The 15,418-nt window shown below is 30.3% G+C and overlaps 1 protein-coding gene across 1 annotated transcript; it reads left to right on the forward strand.

Annotated features, from left to right (window-relative positions):
- Window positions 1-1,878: 1,878 nt before the first annotated feature.
- Window positions 1,879-3,184, forward strand: Prosalpha6 (Proteasome alpha6 subunit). The gene is made up of 3 exons (XM_065500991.1): window positions 1,879-2,011; window positions 2,061-2,699; window positions 2,769-3,184. Exons 1-3 carry the CDS (start codon window positions 2,009-2,011, stop codon window positions 2,982-2,984), a joined length of 858 nt encoding a protein of 285 aa, XP_065357063.1. The 5' UTR covers window positions 1,879-2,008; the 3' UTR covers window positions 2,985-3,184.
- The last annotated feature ends 12,234 nt before the right edge of the window (window positions 3,185-15,418 follow it).

Below are 15,418 nucleotides of genomic sequence, written 5' to 3' on the forward strand. Positions count from 1 at the left end.
TTTGTTTTCACATAGTTTTTTCTACTAATACATTCTCACCACTTAGGTTTTTGACATCTGAGTTAGGTCTTTGACAGGAGAGTTTTCAATCTATGTCTATTCTCTATGTTTAAAATGTTTGTATGAAAAACACTCAAAAATTATTTGAAAACTGAGTGATTTTCATACAAAAATTATAATATCGTTTTCCTTTCGTGTTTGTGAATTAGGTCCTTCTTTTCAAAATCTGGTGTACAACATGATATCTTGATGTACATCAGATTTTTTTGAGAAAATATTTATTTTTTTAATTATGTACAATCTTGTTGTCTAGATTTCCTTTAGAAAATTTAATTTTTATTGCTTCGTTATGACAAACTTGTTAGTGCTTTTGCTAAGACAACTTTGTCTTGACAACAAACGTCATTAATTGTTATGATAAATATTTGTCAAGTATAGACAGAGGTTATAATAGTTGTGATGAGATTGTACATAACTATCTATATATATTATATATTTATTATAACACCCCGTCTACAACAGAAATGCTGTTAAAAAATTATGTTGTAAAAGAGTTGCTAAAACACATTGTTTAACAACCGTGTTAAAACATTGATAAAAGCCTAAAATGATGTGTATATACCCAACACTAACATCATGTTAGTGTTAAACATTTCATGCCAGTTATAGACATAGTGTAAGGTTGAATTCATATCTCAACGTGATATTGTTCTCTCTGCGATTGAATTTGTCGTTTCTTAATATACAAATCTTAGAGCCAGATTTTGACTTCGTATTTAAATATGAATTATATTTAAGTTCTATTTAAATACGAAAATGAGTTTCTCAGTGCTTTTTTAAATGATATTTAAATGGCCAACGTTGGTCATTTAAATTCTATTTAAGTTTCATAAACTACCATATGTTTTTGACAGCTGACTTTTGTTGTTTGGTTTTTTTTCACTCTATTGTAGTAAAAAAAAAAACAAACAACAGCGTCTTGCTAAAAAAAGCGTCTTGCAAAAACTACAATTCCGATGCGGGGCAATTGGAGCTTCTTTTGTGCATTTTCCTACCAATAATTTTATTGTTTAATAAACTTTTATTTCTTATTGGGCAAAATGTATCAATTTTTGTTTTGGTTGAACAGCTGTTTTAAGCAAAACTATCGATAAATTTTTGATATTTAGTAGTGCTACCATACTTTTATATTATTTAAATAAGACAAATTATGTAGCACTGAAAAACTCAAACTGTATTTAAATACAACTTAATTTTAAGTTAAAATTAACTAAATACGTATTTAAATAACAAGTCAAAAACTGGGCATTAGTTATTATCAAGGTCTATTAATAAGGTCTGTGCCACTCTACAACAATTCAAAAACAAAAAGAAAAACAGGCATTTTGTTTGTGTAAAACTATACTGAACTTGTCAAAAACATTAACAAAACAAACATGCATAATATAATTTTATTTTCAACAAAAAAAATAAATGTATGTATATTACATTTATTTTTTTAGATATATAAAATTCACGAACTATTGAAGAGAAGTAACGCATTTTTTATTAATTTTTTTATGATTTTAATTTATTTTTTCCGTTTTTAATTTGTTCACGACACTTTTTATTATTTGTTTATGTTTTTAATTTATTTTTTCAGTTTTCAATTTTGTCACGAAACGTTAGAAAAGTAAACAAATTTGAAAAAATACAATGGCGCTCTAAAATTGTAAACAAATTTTGACAAACACAGTATGTAAACACAAAGGGACAAAAAATTATCAGCTGTTTAGTTGCACAGACCTTACTAATAGACCTTGGTTATTATATTACGTGTAGACGACATGAATTCGAGAGAGAGCGAAAATTAAACGGATTCTTGTATATTTGATGCACCCTGTTTATATTAAAATTAAATTACTAAACCATTTTTATTTTTGATTAAGTAATTTAGTTACTTAACCAAGAATTGTTAGCATTAAAAAATTGTTTGTCATTGCTTGTTCTTAGTTGAACTTTTTTGGAAATGGTAAATGTAAAGTAAATTGTTTTTATTGCTTATTAATGTTTTTTTTTAGTTTCGCAATCAATACGATAGTGATGTTACTGTTTGGAGTCCGCAAGGGCGGCTTCACCAAGTGGAGTATGCCATGGAAGCTGTAAAATTGGGTTCAGCTACAGTAGGTTTAAAAAATAAGGATTATGCGGTTTTAGTGGCCTTGCGCAGGGCGTCTTCAGAACTCTCTTCGTCACAGAGAAAAATTATTCCAATTGATGATCATTTGGGAATATCAATTTCTGGAATCACTGCAGATGCCAGAGTATTAAGTCGTTATTTACGTACTGAATGTCTCAATTATAAGTACTCGTACGATACCGCTTATCCGGTTTCCAGGTTAATAACAAATCTTGGTAATAAGATGCAAATCACTACACAACGTTATGATCGTCGACCATACGGTGTAGGTCTGCTTGTTGCCGGATACGATGAAATGGGCCCACATATATATCAGGTTGTTCCATCGGCGAACTTTTTTAACTGTAAGGCTATGTCTATAGGTTCACGTTCTCAAAGTGCACGCACATATTTAGAACGTCACTTAAACACATTTGCCGAATGCAGTAAAGACGAATTAATTTGTCATGGCATTCAAGCAATTCGTGGTTCACTACCAAATGAGGAGCTCGGAGTAAAAGATAATCCATCGTCGGTGTTGGTAATATAATAAAAAATATATATAAAATTAAAAATTATTGAGTGAAAACATAATGGTTTTAAATTGCAGAATATATCTGTAGCCGTTGTTGGGCGCAATCAACCCTTTAAAATACTTGATGATGAAGAAAATACATTCTATTTAAATATGGCTAAAGAACGTGGAGCTGCTATTATAACTTCACGAACTCAAGACGATGACTCTTTACCGCCAACAGGAGATGGAGATACACCTGACCCAACTGCTTCTGATCCCGTTGTAGCTGTTTCTACAATGGAACATTAATATTTTGTACAATCCTTTAAGTATATTTCTTCGAAAGAAAATATGTCCAGGATTAAAATTTAACTCGGTTCATTTATTCTGGTTTTATGCTCTTACAATAAAATTAAATATTTATCAGAGGTTTAAAAATACAATTTCTACCAATAAAACCAATTTGCCAAAATGTTGGATAAATTGAGTTAATTTTTTACCATCTCAAATACTTATTTCTGTAATATATATCTTGTTAATTTGGAACTAAATCACAATAGGTGTATTTTGACGATTTTTTTTTTTTGGTTGAACTGAAAAGTGCAAGCAATTGGTTATTGTGATGGCGGTTGTTTGAAAATGTACATTTTATACAACGCAACGCTTACTTTTTTTGTCACTTTGATTGTCAAATTTAACGCTTCAATTTTCTTGGCGTTAGTTTAAAAAGTGGTCAAATATTCTTAAAAAATAACAAATATTTAAACATTTTTAAATATAATTGTTTCTGAAATAAACATACTTATGTAACTACTTTAGGTTTGGACTAGCATCAAATGTCTGCCCAGTACCGCAATTCTGTAAGTTTTTATATATTCCTACCGATGCACAGTGGTTCCGCCCATAGGCCAAAAATAAATAAAACGATCACAAAATATTTAGGCAAAATGCAAAAAAATTGTCTCTTAAATATCCAATCTTTTTAATGGCAAACCGGTTTTTGCTGGAAATCTAACGGAACTTTTTAAAAATAAAATTGAAAGCATGAGCAAATATTCATTTGCAAAGCGCAGCTGAACGCTGGAAAAATAATTCAAAGCAAAAGAGCACTTCAATTCGGTCTTGCAATTGCTGTAGTCTACAAAATTAAATTATTTTCATCTTTAGAAAATAATAAAAACTAACTTGTGTTGTAATTCTTGTGAAATTAATATTTTAGTTAACCTATTTGTTTGTTACTTTTTTGTAAAACTTCATTATGTTTACTTAAAGTTTTAGTTGTGTTCCCCCAAGATTCCCCCATAGGTTTCTTTTTCATTGTATTAATCTGATTCTTAAGATAATAAAAGTCTTGAAGTTAGTTGCGGAAATTTGCGGATGGGCGTGTAATCTGTAATATACTAACCCGCCCCACAGAGATGGATTCATACATATTTTTGCAAAAATTATAAGGAGTGGTTGTAGAACGCTGAAATTTGACACAGATAATTATATGGACCAAACTAAGAAACAAATAAAATTTTAGCAAAATCGACCACGCTCACTGCCCATACAATCCAAATAGATTTGTTCGCATAAAATTTTTCCTATTCAAGTAAAAGTCTAGAAATTTGGTACATATATTTTCTGAAACAAAAGAAGAACGTATGCTAAGTTTTATTAAAATCGGCCATGCCCACCGCATACCGCCCATGCAATCCAAATGCAATACATTTTTGAGCAAAAATTATAAGGGGTGGTCCTATATATCCTATATATGGACTAAATTAAAAAAAAAATTAAATTTTATCAAAAAAGTCCACGCCCACTGCCCATACAACCCATTTGATTTTTTCGCATAAAATTGTTTATATCCAAGCAAAAGTCTAGAAATTTGGTACATACATTTACACGAAACCCATACATAGATAAGAATTTTTTGGATATTTCGTTTATTATTCGACAAAAAATGTTAAGTTTTCATCCTGTTCCGAAAACTATTCTTTTTTTTAACGGAACAAGACACTCCCACCTTTCATTTTATTAAAAAAAGAGCTTGGGGGAAAGTGGGGCTACATTTTTTTTCTCCATGGAGAATCAAAAATACAATAATAATTAGAGTCTTATAGATTTGGGCATATCTTCTTAACGGTTTATGGTTTCCCCATAATTTTTATACCCTTCAGCTTCGTGAGAAGGGTATATATAAGTTTGTCATTCCGTTTGTAATTTCTACATTTTTCATTTCCGACCCTATAAAGTATATATATTCTGGATCCTTATAGATAGCGGAGTCGATTAAGCCATGTCCGTCTGTCTGTCTGTCTGTTGAAATCAATTTTCTGAAGGCCCCAGATATCTCCGGGATCCAAATCTTCAACAATTCTGTCAGACATACTTTCGAGAATTTTGCTATTTAAAATCAGCAAAATCCGTCCATAAATAACGGAGATATGAGCAAAAATCCGAGACAACCTCTGAAAATTTCATCAAAAAACACAATGTATTGCATGCTTTGACAAAAAAACAACAAAACTTATGGTTGGATGTGCAAGCTATGCGTATTTTGTTTTTTTTTGTGTTTTGTTTCTTTTGGCGTTGTTGTTGTTTTTTATACAACTAAACGTTTGTTTGGTTGTGTGTTGGTTTTTTTGACAAAAAAACAACAAAACGTATGTTTGGATGTGCGTATTTTGTTTTTTTTTTGTGTTTTGTTTCTTTTGGCGTTGTTGTTGTTTTTTATACAACTAAACTTTTGTTTGGTTGTGTGTTGGTTTTTTTGACAAAAAATCAACAAATCGTATGTTTGAATGTGCATGCTTTGCGTATTTTGTTTTTCTTTTGTGTTTTGTTTCTTTTGGCGTTGTTGTTGTTTTTTATACAATTAAACGTATGTTTGGATGTGTGTTGGTTTCATTGCCTTGCGTATTTTGTTTTTGTTTTTTCTTTTGGTGTTCTGTTTCGTTTGGCGTTGTTGTTGTTTTTTGTGTTCTTGATAAATTTAGGATGCTGTAAGCTGAAAGTGGGCAATGTACATACATACCTATATACTTATTATAAAAAATAATAATGCATCCACAACAAAGGTGAAGGGTATATAAGATTCGGCATAGCCGAATATAGCACTCTTACTTGTTTTTTATTGATGTTGAAATGTTATATTTTGGTATTATTAGGAAAATTATACCACTGAATTGCGTGAAAATATAAGTAAATTTTTGCTTAACACCCTTGCATGAACTTTAGTTCAATTTTCTAAAAATAAAATAAATTTTTTCTTAAAACTATAAGAGCTAGTTTCTTACTTGTCAGTTTAACTCAGCTTAACGCGCTGTTATATTAATCATGAAACATATTTTGCCGGAATTTAACCAATGATTGTGTTTCTCACTAGTGGATTAATTTTGTTACCATTGCCATACTTTTCAGTCAAATCACATGTTTATTCTTCAAATTTTTTCATATAAATATGGCAATACTATACATTTATAAGAAAAAGCAACCGCGTTACATAACTTTTTTTTGTAAATTTTAACTTTCTAAAAGAAAAAGCGACATAAAAGTATATAAAATGTATATTAAAAACTATATTGATGTTAATAAAGCAAATAAAAACAAAGAGCAGCTGTGCTGAATTGTTTATTTTATTTTCCATCTGTTTGTGCTTTGGCATTTTATACTTAGGTTTAACTCACCAATGATGCTCAGTTAAACCTAGATTATATAGCATATAAACAATAAGTGAGAAACACAATTTTTAGTTTAATTTAGGTTTAAGCGAAGAATGTAGATTATCTCTATCCCAGAAACTAGCTCTAAGTGTACATTTCATCTATAAACATTTCTCTACAAAATTGCATCATTTGATTGTTGAAATTAAGTGTTTGAAAAATTGACTTTTTGATACCAAAATCCCTCTGTGCATCGTTTTATTTTTGCATCGGTACATAAAAATCTGATCCATGGAGCCATAGGTGAATTATCGGAGGAAGCAGCGGAAGCGAAAAATAAGCATATAAAACAGTTTAGATTGCAACATACCCGAAAAATTTCGTGCAATGCTACAAATACAGAAGTTTTAAATAGCCTGTTTTAAGTTCAGATCCATTTATTTCTGGAGGACAAACTTACCAACAAAGGAAACAAGTTGTTTAAGTCAAGAAGTTTTAAATTTGATTAATATTTGATATATATTAATGTCTTATTTTACCTTACTACCTTATATTACTTAGAGCTAGTTTCTTACTTGTCAGTTAAACTCAGCTTAACACGCTGTTATATTAATCCTGAAACATATTTTGCCGGAATTTAACCAATGATTGTGTTTCTCACTAGTAGATTAATTTTGTTAGCATTGCCATACTTTTCAGTCAAATCACATGTTTATTCTTAAAATTTTTTCATATAAATATGGCAATAGGTACTATAAATTTTATAAGAAAAAGCAACCGCGTTACATAACTTTTTTTGTAAATTATAACTTGCTAAAAGAAAAAGTTACATTAAAGTATATAAAATGTATATTAAAAATTATATTGATGTTAATAAAGCAAATAAAAACAAAGAGCTGCTGTGCTGAATTGTTTATTTTATTTTTCATCTGTTTGTGCTTTGGCATTTTATACTTAGGTTTAACTCACCAATGATGCTCAGTTAAACCTAGATTATATACCAAATAAACAATAAGTGAGAAACACAATTTTTAGTTTAATTTAGGTTTAAGCGAAGAATGTAGATTATCTCTATCCCAGAAACTAGCTCTTAGTAATACCTCATATTGCATTATATAACTTTGTATAACTTTTTAATTTAGTTTTTTTTTCAGTGTATAATTCAAATGAATTAAAATGGAATAAAAATTTACTTAAATTGTTTAAAACAAACGAATTTTCATACTGAAATATTTTATTTCAAAAATTCATAAAACAAATCTAAAAGCCAATTAACCCTTGAAAGATCAAAGGGCTACTGTGGTTACAGTTGTTAATATTTTTTCTTAAAAATTTGCAAACTTTAAGTTCTTCGGGTATGCTATGAGGTGACAAATTTTGAAGACCCTAGCATTTTTAGTTTTGGAGATATTGATTATTGACCGCTTGTTCATATAAGGGAAACCACTGTGCGATGTCGTTAAGTAACGACAAATATCGGTTGCTCTAACGAATTTAATATTCAGTATTTGAAGTTAACTATTTCTCTCGGTAATACATATTAACGACAAATATAGTTAAAAATATAAATTTCAATATTTTTAAAATTTAAAAAATCATTTTTATTTATTAAAATGTTCACTGCACGCAGAGATAAAATATAGTTGGGCATGGTTACTGTAACCATTTCAATATTGTTACAAGTTTTTTAACTATATTATAGTCACAGTAACCATTTATATGATTGTGGTAACCATAATATGGTTAATTTATGATTCACATGATTGTATCAACCATATATATGGTTACAGTAAACAAGTATATGTTTGTGACAACCATTTATATGATGAAGGACTTATCATATTATGTTGCTCTCGGCTTAAGGCTTATCATAATCTGAGGACAACATATTATGATAAAATTATTCATCATAAATATGGTTGCCACAAACATATATTTGTTTACTGTAAACATATATATGGTTGATACAATCATGTGAATCATAAATTAACCATATTATGGTTACCACAATCATGTAAATGGTTACTGTGACTATAATATAGTTAAAAAACTTGTAACACTATATAAATGGTTTCAGTAACCATGCCCAATTATATTTTTTCTCTGCGTGTGTATTTTCGTGTTGGTATATAAAATTGTAGTCGTGTGAATAAATAAACGCATTTATATTTAAAAATCAAACACCAGCTCCCCCAAATACATATATTCGCGAAACCTACTTAAAACAGAAGAACAAGAGTTTTTTTCTAAAAATCAAAGTAACCCAGTGTATGTTATAAGGACCGTCGAAAAATTCGGATGAATTTCCTTCTAAGAAAACGGTCTTAAAAACGATTTTTTAGCTTTTATATAAGTTTATACTCGTATCACATCGCTAAATAAATTGCTCACTAGGAAATTTGAATATAGGGATAAACATTATACACTCCAGAAATGTGTTAAATAAGGATATTATGCCCCATATAAAAGTTGCTCTTAAAATTCGAATACTATTTTTTAACAGGAAATGATAATTAAGGCAAGTTAATTTGTATATTTAAAACTCAAATCATTCTGTTTCTAACGAACACAAAAAGGTTGATCAATCGTACTTTCAAAGAACGGCTTATTTCAAATATTTATGCTACAGAACTCACTTCTTAACAATTATCGTTATGGCTTAACTAGAACATTTTATTTGTTGTTAACCTGAAAAATGTCGTTATTTACCGACTATTTTTAACGAAAATAATCCGTATAATTCAATTCGGAGTATCTCTTAACGATAAGTATTGTTAACTTATGAATTTTGATAACTTAACGACAAAATTTTGTCGTTAAATAAAAGTTACAGAATTCCGATACTGAGCTTCCACAAGTATCGTTCTCTACCCCAGCAGAAAACTTCACTTTTATGTTTTTAATATTTATTTTGTTATATTTTTGTGTCTTCTTTGAACAAATATTTTATGGATTCAAAAGTAAATAAACGCCATACTGTTTGGCTTACAGCATTGCCAACACGATATAAGTACATCTTTTCGTATGTTTTTATTTTAAATTTTAGTATCAACTTATACAATGGCAACCACGGCTACGTAGAGACTTGACAATAGAAGTGACATCGTAATATTTCGGCGTTGACTAAACGCAATGCCGTAGTGATTTATAAAATTTTATATTTTTTGTTACGCGTTATCAACAGCGTTGGTGAAGCGTTTAACGCAAGTGATTTACACAATTAGACCCTTAGTTTATTAACATCTTCAATATTAGGACCTTGAACCTTTGTGCAGAAAGATGGCATAGAAAGTGAAATACGTGCGTTCCTTTTAAGCTCGGACACTGATATTTGCAGTCTCAACAAATATCCAATAATAAGGCAAACGTTTTTTTTTTTAAATTTAGCACGCCTTTGGCTTCTTCTGCTCCAGTAGAGCGGTTAGTTTCTTTTCGTGGAATGGTGAATTAAATTAAGTGATTCGAATTTCGAAAAGCTTGTTTTACTTAAAGCCAATAATCGCTAATTGTTTTCTGTGTAATTGCTTATTTCTCTTTTTATTGTAATTTGTGTATTAATATACCGCTTTTACGTTTTTTCTTAAATATTGTTCCGAAATTGTACTTGAATTCAAATATAACGATTTTAAGGGCTGATTTAAAAGTAGCATAATGCTTTCAAATAACAGTGCTGTAATAGCAAACTGTACCATATCTGTGGGCATTATTAAATAAAAGCTTTGAGTTGATTTGATATTCAGTTAAAGAACATTGTAGAAAGTACACCACAGATGACGTATTGTTACGGATTTTTTTTGTTTGCTAAATTTATGTATTTTCATTTTATATTAACATATGTGGAATACCCCTACATGAACCTACAAAAGTTTAACATACCCCACCAACGATAACGCTACTGCAGAATGGAACTCAAACTACAGTTATCGTACTTCTTCTTTTTGCGTCTTATTTTTAAAAAAATTGATAGCCCCCACCACGATAACGCATCTGTAGAAAGGAATGTACAATTAGTTATCGCACTTCTTCTTTCTACTTTGCATTCTCAGTGGTATGATCTTTTACCGTTATAAAATTCAACCAATCAGAAAAGGACAAAGTACAGCATGAGAAGAAAAGACAGTTGATTGTTTGTTAAACAAAAAGGGAATGGTCATTAAGTGTTCTGATATTGAAGCATCAACATGTGCATATTTTAAATGTTAAAAATTTTATCAGTGTTATTTTAATAATAAGAGAAAAAAAATGTAAAAATTATTTGATTTCCAAATATAACTTTTACCACCGAGTTTTCCTTGTAAAACTTGTGATTTTTGTGAAAAAAAAAATAAGCGACACTTGTAATTTTAGTTGACTTTGTCGTCTAAAGCTAGGTACTCTGTTCAAAATTTCGTGCGAAATGCTGTCAAACTACATATAAAATATTTGGAATGAAATATATGCGAAATAATTTCGCACAAGCAGTACTCTGTTTTTATTGTGGAAAACATGTGAAATACATCTGGCAACCTTATTTTTTCACACGAAATAACATACGCAGCACTTCTTTCGCACGAAATTAAAACCAACAGCTAGCTGTCAAACACCATGTAAAACTTTTCGCATGAAAAAAACATAATTTTTCGCAAATATGAACAGAGTACCTAGCTTAATAAGAAAGACACAAACGAGAAAAAATTTAAATTTTGCTGTGTTTTTTTTAAAATTTAAAATGTAAAATTATTTATATAAAGCAAACAACCTCAACATGCATATAAATTGCTTGTTAAAGTGTCAATAGAAAAAAAACAATTAATTTATTATAATGAAAACATTTAAAACAAAACTCAAATAACCCACTAAAACCATTAAAAATAAAAATAACCAAAACATGACGCAAAATTACCCACTGATTTAAAATTATCATTAAAGAGAAAAAGTGTGCCAAAATAAAGTGTCAATAGAAAAAAAACAATTAATTTATTATAATGAAAACATTTAAAACAAAACTCAAATAACCCACTAAAACCATTAAAAATAAAAATTAAAATAACCAAAACATGACGCAAAATTACCCACTGATTTAAAATTATCATTAAAGAGAAAAAGTGTGCCAAAATTAATTAAAACAATATAAAGGAACAACAGAAAAAAAAATTTAACATGAAACTAAAACATAACAGCGTTAACAAATATCTCCCCCATATCATTTTTACAACAAATATTAAAATTCATATTTAAATAAAGATACACAAATAGTACAATTAAGAACATTAACCAGTATCAAATAAAAACTGAAATAAAACTTTAAAAAAAAAGAAAACAAGAAATAGCAACTGAAATAAAAACAATAAAAACTGAAATATTATAAATAAAACAAAACAAGAACATAAGGAGCAATAAACTAAAAAAAAACACTGACAACCAACAAAAGAACATTTCCAAACGATACATCAAACAAAACCAAAAAAAAAACAAAAAATTCAAGAAAACATCGTAACCAGTGACACCATCTTTCAAGAAGCAGTTTTCGGCGTATCCAGCTCCAGCAACTTTTTTTATATAAGTATAACTATTGTATATAGATTTATAATAAATTTTCTTATTATTAATATTTAAATTTTTCTATAGTATACTATTCTTTTCTTCATCCATAGTTATTTTATATGCAATTATTTTATAGATACCATATAATTACAATTGTACCTATTTTTATACCCTTCAGCTTCGTGAGAAGGGTATATATAAGTTTGTCATTCCGTTTGTAATTTCTACATTTTTCATTTCCGACCCTATAAAGTATATATATTCTGGATCCTTATAGATAGCGGAGTCGATTAAGCCATGTCCGTCTGTCTGTCTGTCTGTTGAAATCAATTTTCTGAAGGCCCCAGATATCTCCGGGATCCAAATCTTCAACAATTCTGTCAGACATACTTTCGAGAATTTTGCTATTTAAAATCAGCAAAATCCGTCCATAAATAACGGAGATATGAGCAAAAATCCGAGACAACCTCTGAAAATTTCATCAAAAAACACAATGTATTGCATGCTTTGACAAAAAAACAACAAAACGTATGGTTGGATGTGCGTATTTTGTTTTTTTTTGTGTTTTGTTTCTTTTGGCGTTGTTGTTGTTTTTTGTACAACTAAACTTTTGTTTGGTTGTGTGTTGGTTTTTTTGACAAAAAATCAACAAATCGTATGTTTGAATGTGCATGCTTTGCGTATTTTGTTTTTCTTTTGTGTTTTGTTTCTTTTGGTGTTGTTGTTGTTTTTTATACAATTAAACGTATGTTTGGATGTGTGTTGGTTTCATTGCCTTGCGTATTTTGTTTTTGTTTTTTCTTTTGGTGTTCTGTTTCGTTTGGCGTTGTTGTTGTTTTTTGTGTTCTTGATAAATTTAGGATGCTGTAAGCTGAAAGTGGGCAATGTACATACATACCTATATACTTATTATAAAAAATAATAATGCATCCACAACAAAGGTGAAGGGTATATAAGATTCGGCATAGCCGAATATAGCACTCTTACTTGTTCTATCTAGATTATTAGAAACATTATTTTTTTTCACTAGAATTTAGATTAATTACTTGAATTTTGAAATTCAAATATGAAATCCAAAATTAATTAACTCTTTCAAATGGGGATGCAGGGAAAGAAATAGGCAAAGGTAAGTTTCGATTAAAGTGATTGTGTTATTAGGGACAGAAGAAAATATTAGGGTGGCATTTCTGACATGGAGACTGACAAAGAGTCAGTAGGGTTGGTTAAATAAACCCTGATGTCATAACACCGTGACATCAATAGTTTCATTCCTTACTAATGTTAGTACCTTTTCAAGGATTTCTTTTGTAACAATATTTTTATATGCACTATGGTATTTCAATTAGGCAAGAGTGTATATCATATGTTATGCGTTTAGGAAAACGGGTTGAGAACCAAAATACCTTTTACTGAGCTAGCTGGATAATCTATCTTGCCTCTTAACTGCTGTACCAATTTTTTTTAAACAATTTGTTTCTAATATTTCACGTAAATAAATGACGCGTAACATATATGGCGCCCAACGAAAAGCCACAGGAAAATGGAGTAGTGTTCTGTCGTCCGTCGCTAATTTCCGATGCTAACCAAATGTTTAGACAATATTTGTTAAACAGAACATTCACGAACTATAAGGACTAAATTATTACTAATTCTAATTGGAAAATGTATAACACGTATTCTTTTACAACAAAATAAATAAATTCCAGGAATAATTAAATTACCAAAAAACTCAAAAAATCGAATAGTGTTCTGTCGTCCGTCGCATCCACACGCATTTTAATTTTGTCCGCAAATAAGTGTCGTGATCCGTCTAGTATAAAAAATATGTACTTATGTTTTTGTGTCCGCGTCGTTTAATTAAAATGTTACAAATAAATCAACATATTACAATTAAAAATACAAAACAATACAACATAAATTAAATACTTAAAAGAAAAATAAAACAATCATACAACAATAACAAAATAAATATAACAAAAATAATAACAATAATCAACAAAAACAATAAGACAAACCAACATAAAAAGAAACCTAAGAAAATAAACCGCAAAAATCCACTAACAACAACCACAGTAAAACAACAAACAAGCAACTAAAACATCCTCAGAGAACAGAGTCAACACAACATCAATAGTGTTGGCACTACGGGCCGTTTCTCTGTCACAATGACCAGATCAGGGCTTTTATGGCCTCTCGTCATTGTGTTACTATTTCCCCATCCTAATTTGTCCGCTTTCCATTACTTCCTTTAATTTTTTTATGATATTGGTACAATTGTATTAATTGTTGTTTGACTGTTTGGTGACGAAGGTATAACACTGGTCACTAAACGAGTCTTATAAACAGCAATTAATCTTATTGTAACTTATATCATAAAAATAGACAATTTATTTGAATTTTCAATATATTGCAATGACAGGTAGCATCAGGGTAGACTTTTGCAATATACGGGGGCTAAGAGCGAATTCTTTCTCCGTCTATGCTCATGTTTGTCTCCATCGGCCGGATGTTTTCGCCTTATGTGCAACGCAGGTATCCGATAATGCTGATCCACAGGATTTTCAGATTCCTGGGTATCACTTTCTGTCGCTTTTTAACTTTCATCGGGGCATTGCCATGTACATACGCAATGAAGTTGTGTACCAGTACCAGCAAACATTAGGTACGCATGATGTAGAATTTAACTGTCTCTGGGTTAAGTTCAAAATCAGGGCACACTGTTTGCACTTCGGGTTTCTCTATAGAACTCCAAACGCGGCAAGAAATATTACTATATCCAGCTTCGATGCCCTTTCCGATTCCATATCGAAGATTCTTGAGAGTTGACCGAACAGTGAAATTGTTGTTGCTGGTGATTTTAATGTTCACAATTCCTCTTGGCTTCACCATTCAAGTCATACAACTACAGAAGGCCAATATGTTGAACTATTCGCGGCGCCCAATCACCTTGCGCAATTAGTGAATGAACCAACGCATATTTCATGCGTTGATGGGCACCAAAATAACATCCTCGACCTTTTTCTAACTTCACACCCTGACAAGTATGAAGTAGATGTTCTTGGTAATTCAGATCATTGTACCAATTCCGCCTACTTTTCGCTCTCTGAACTTCGTAACGTTTCACGACCAGCTACGAAACGTTTATTTACGAAAAGGCTCGTTGGGCTGAACTCAACGAGTTCTTTAGGCATTTTAATTGGAAACTTTGTTTCTTAGACAATAGTGTCAATGCCATGGCGAAAACATAATTATGATGGGGATGAAAACATTCATTCCATCAAAAAAAATTTCGATTAAAACTATGGAAAAATCCTGGTTTAATCAGAAGTGCAAAATTGCAATCAGATCTAGAGAGGAAGCATTCAGAATCTGGCGTTATAACAAAAATGCAGAAACTGATTCGCTACGCAAAAAGGCGAGATCTTCGTGTGCCAAAGTGCTGAGGCGTGAAAAATCTCTACACGAGCAGCGCCTCCGTGCCAAAGTTCTTACTGCTCCCCGGGGCAGTAAAAGCTTTTGGTCATTCGTTAAAAGAATTAAGGATAATGCTAGTTCATCAATTCCTACTCT

This window comes from Calliphora vicina, chromosome 2, assembly GCF_958450345.1.
Source record: "Calliphora vicina chromosome 2, idCalVici1.1, whole genome shotgun sequence".
Taxonomy (NCBI): domain Eukaryota; kingdom Metazoa; phylum Arthropoda; class Insecta; order Diptera; family Calliphoridae; genus Calliphora; species Calliphora vicina.

What these genes read in the sequence shown, in the direction of transcription:
- Prosalpha6 (XM_065500991.1), top strand. An exon ending in ATAATCCATCGTCGGTGTTG is followed by an intron (nt 2,700 to 2,768) that starts GTAATATAATAA and finishes TTTAAATTGCAG; the next exon opens with AATATATCTGTAGCCGTTGT.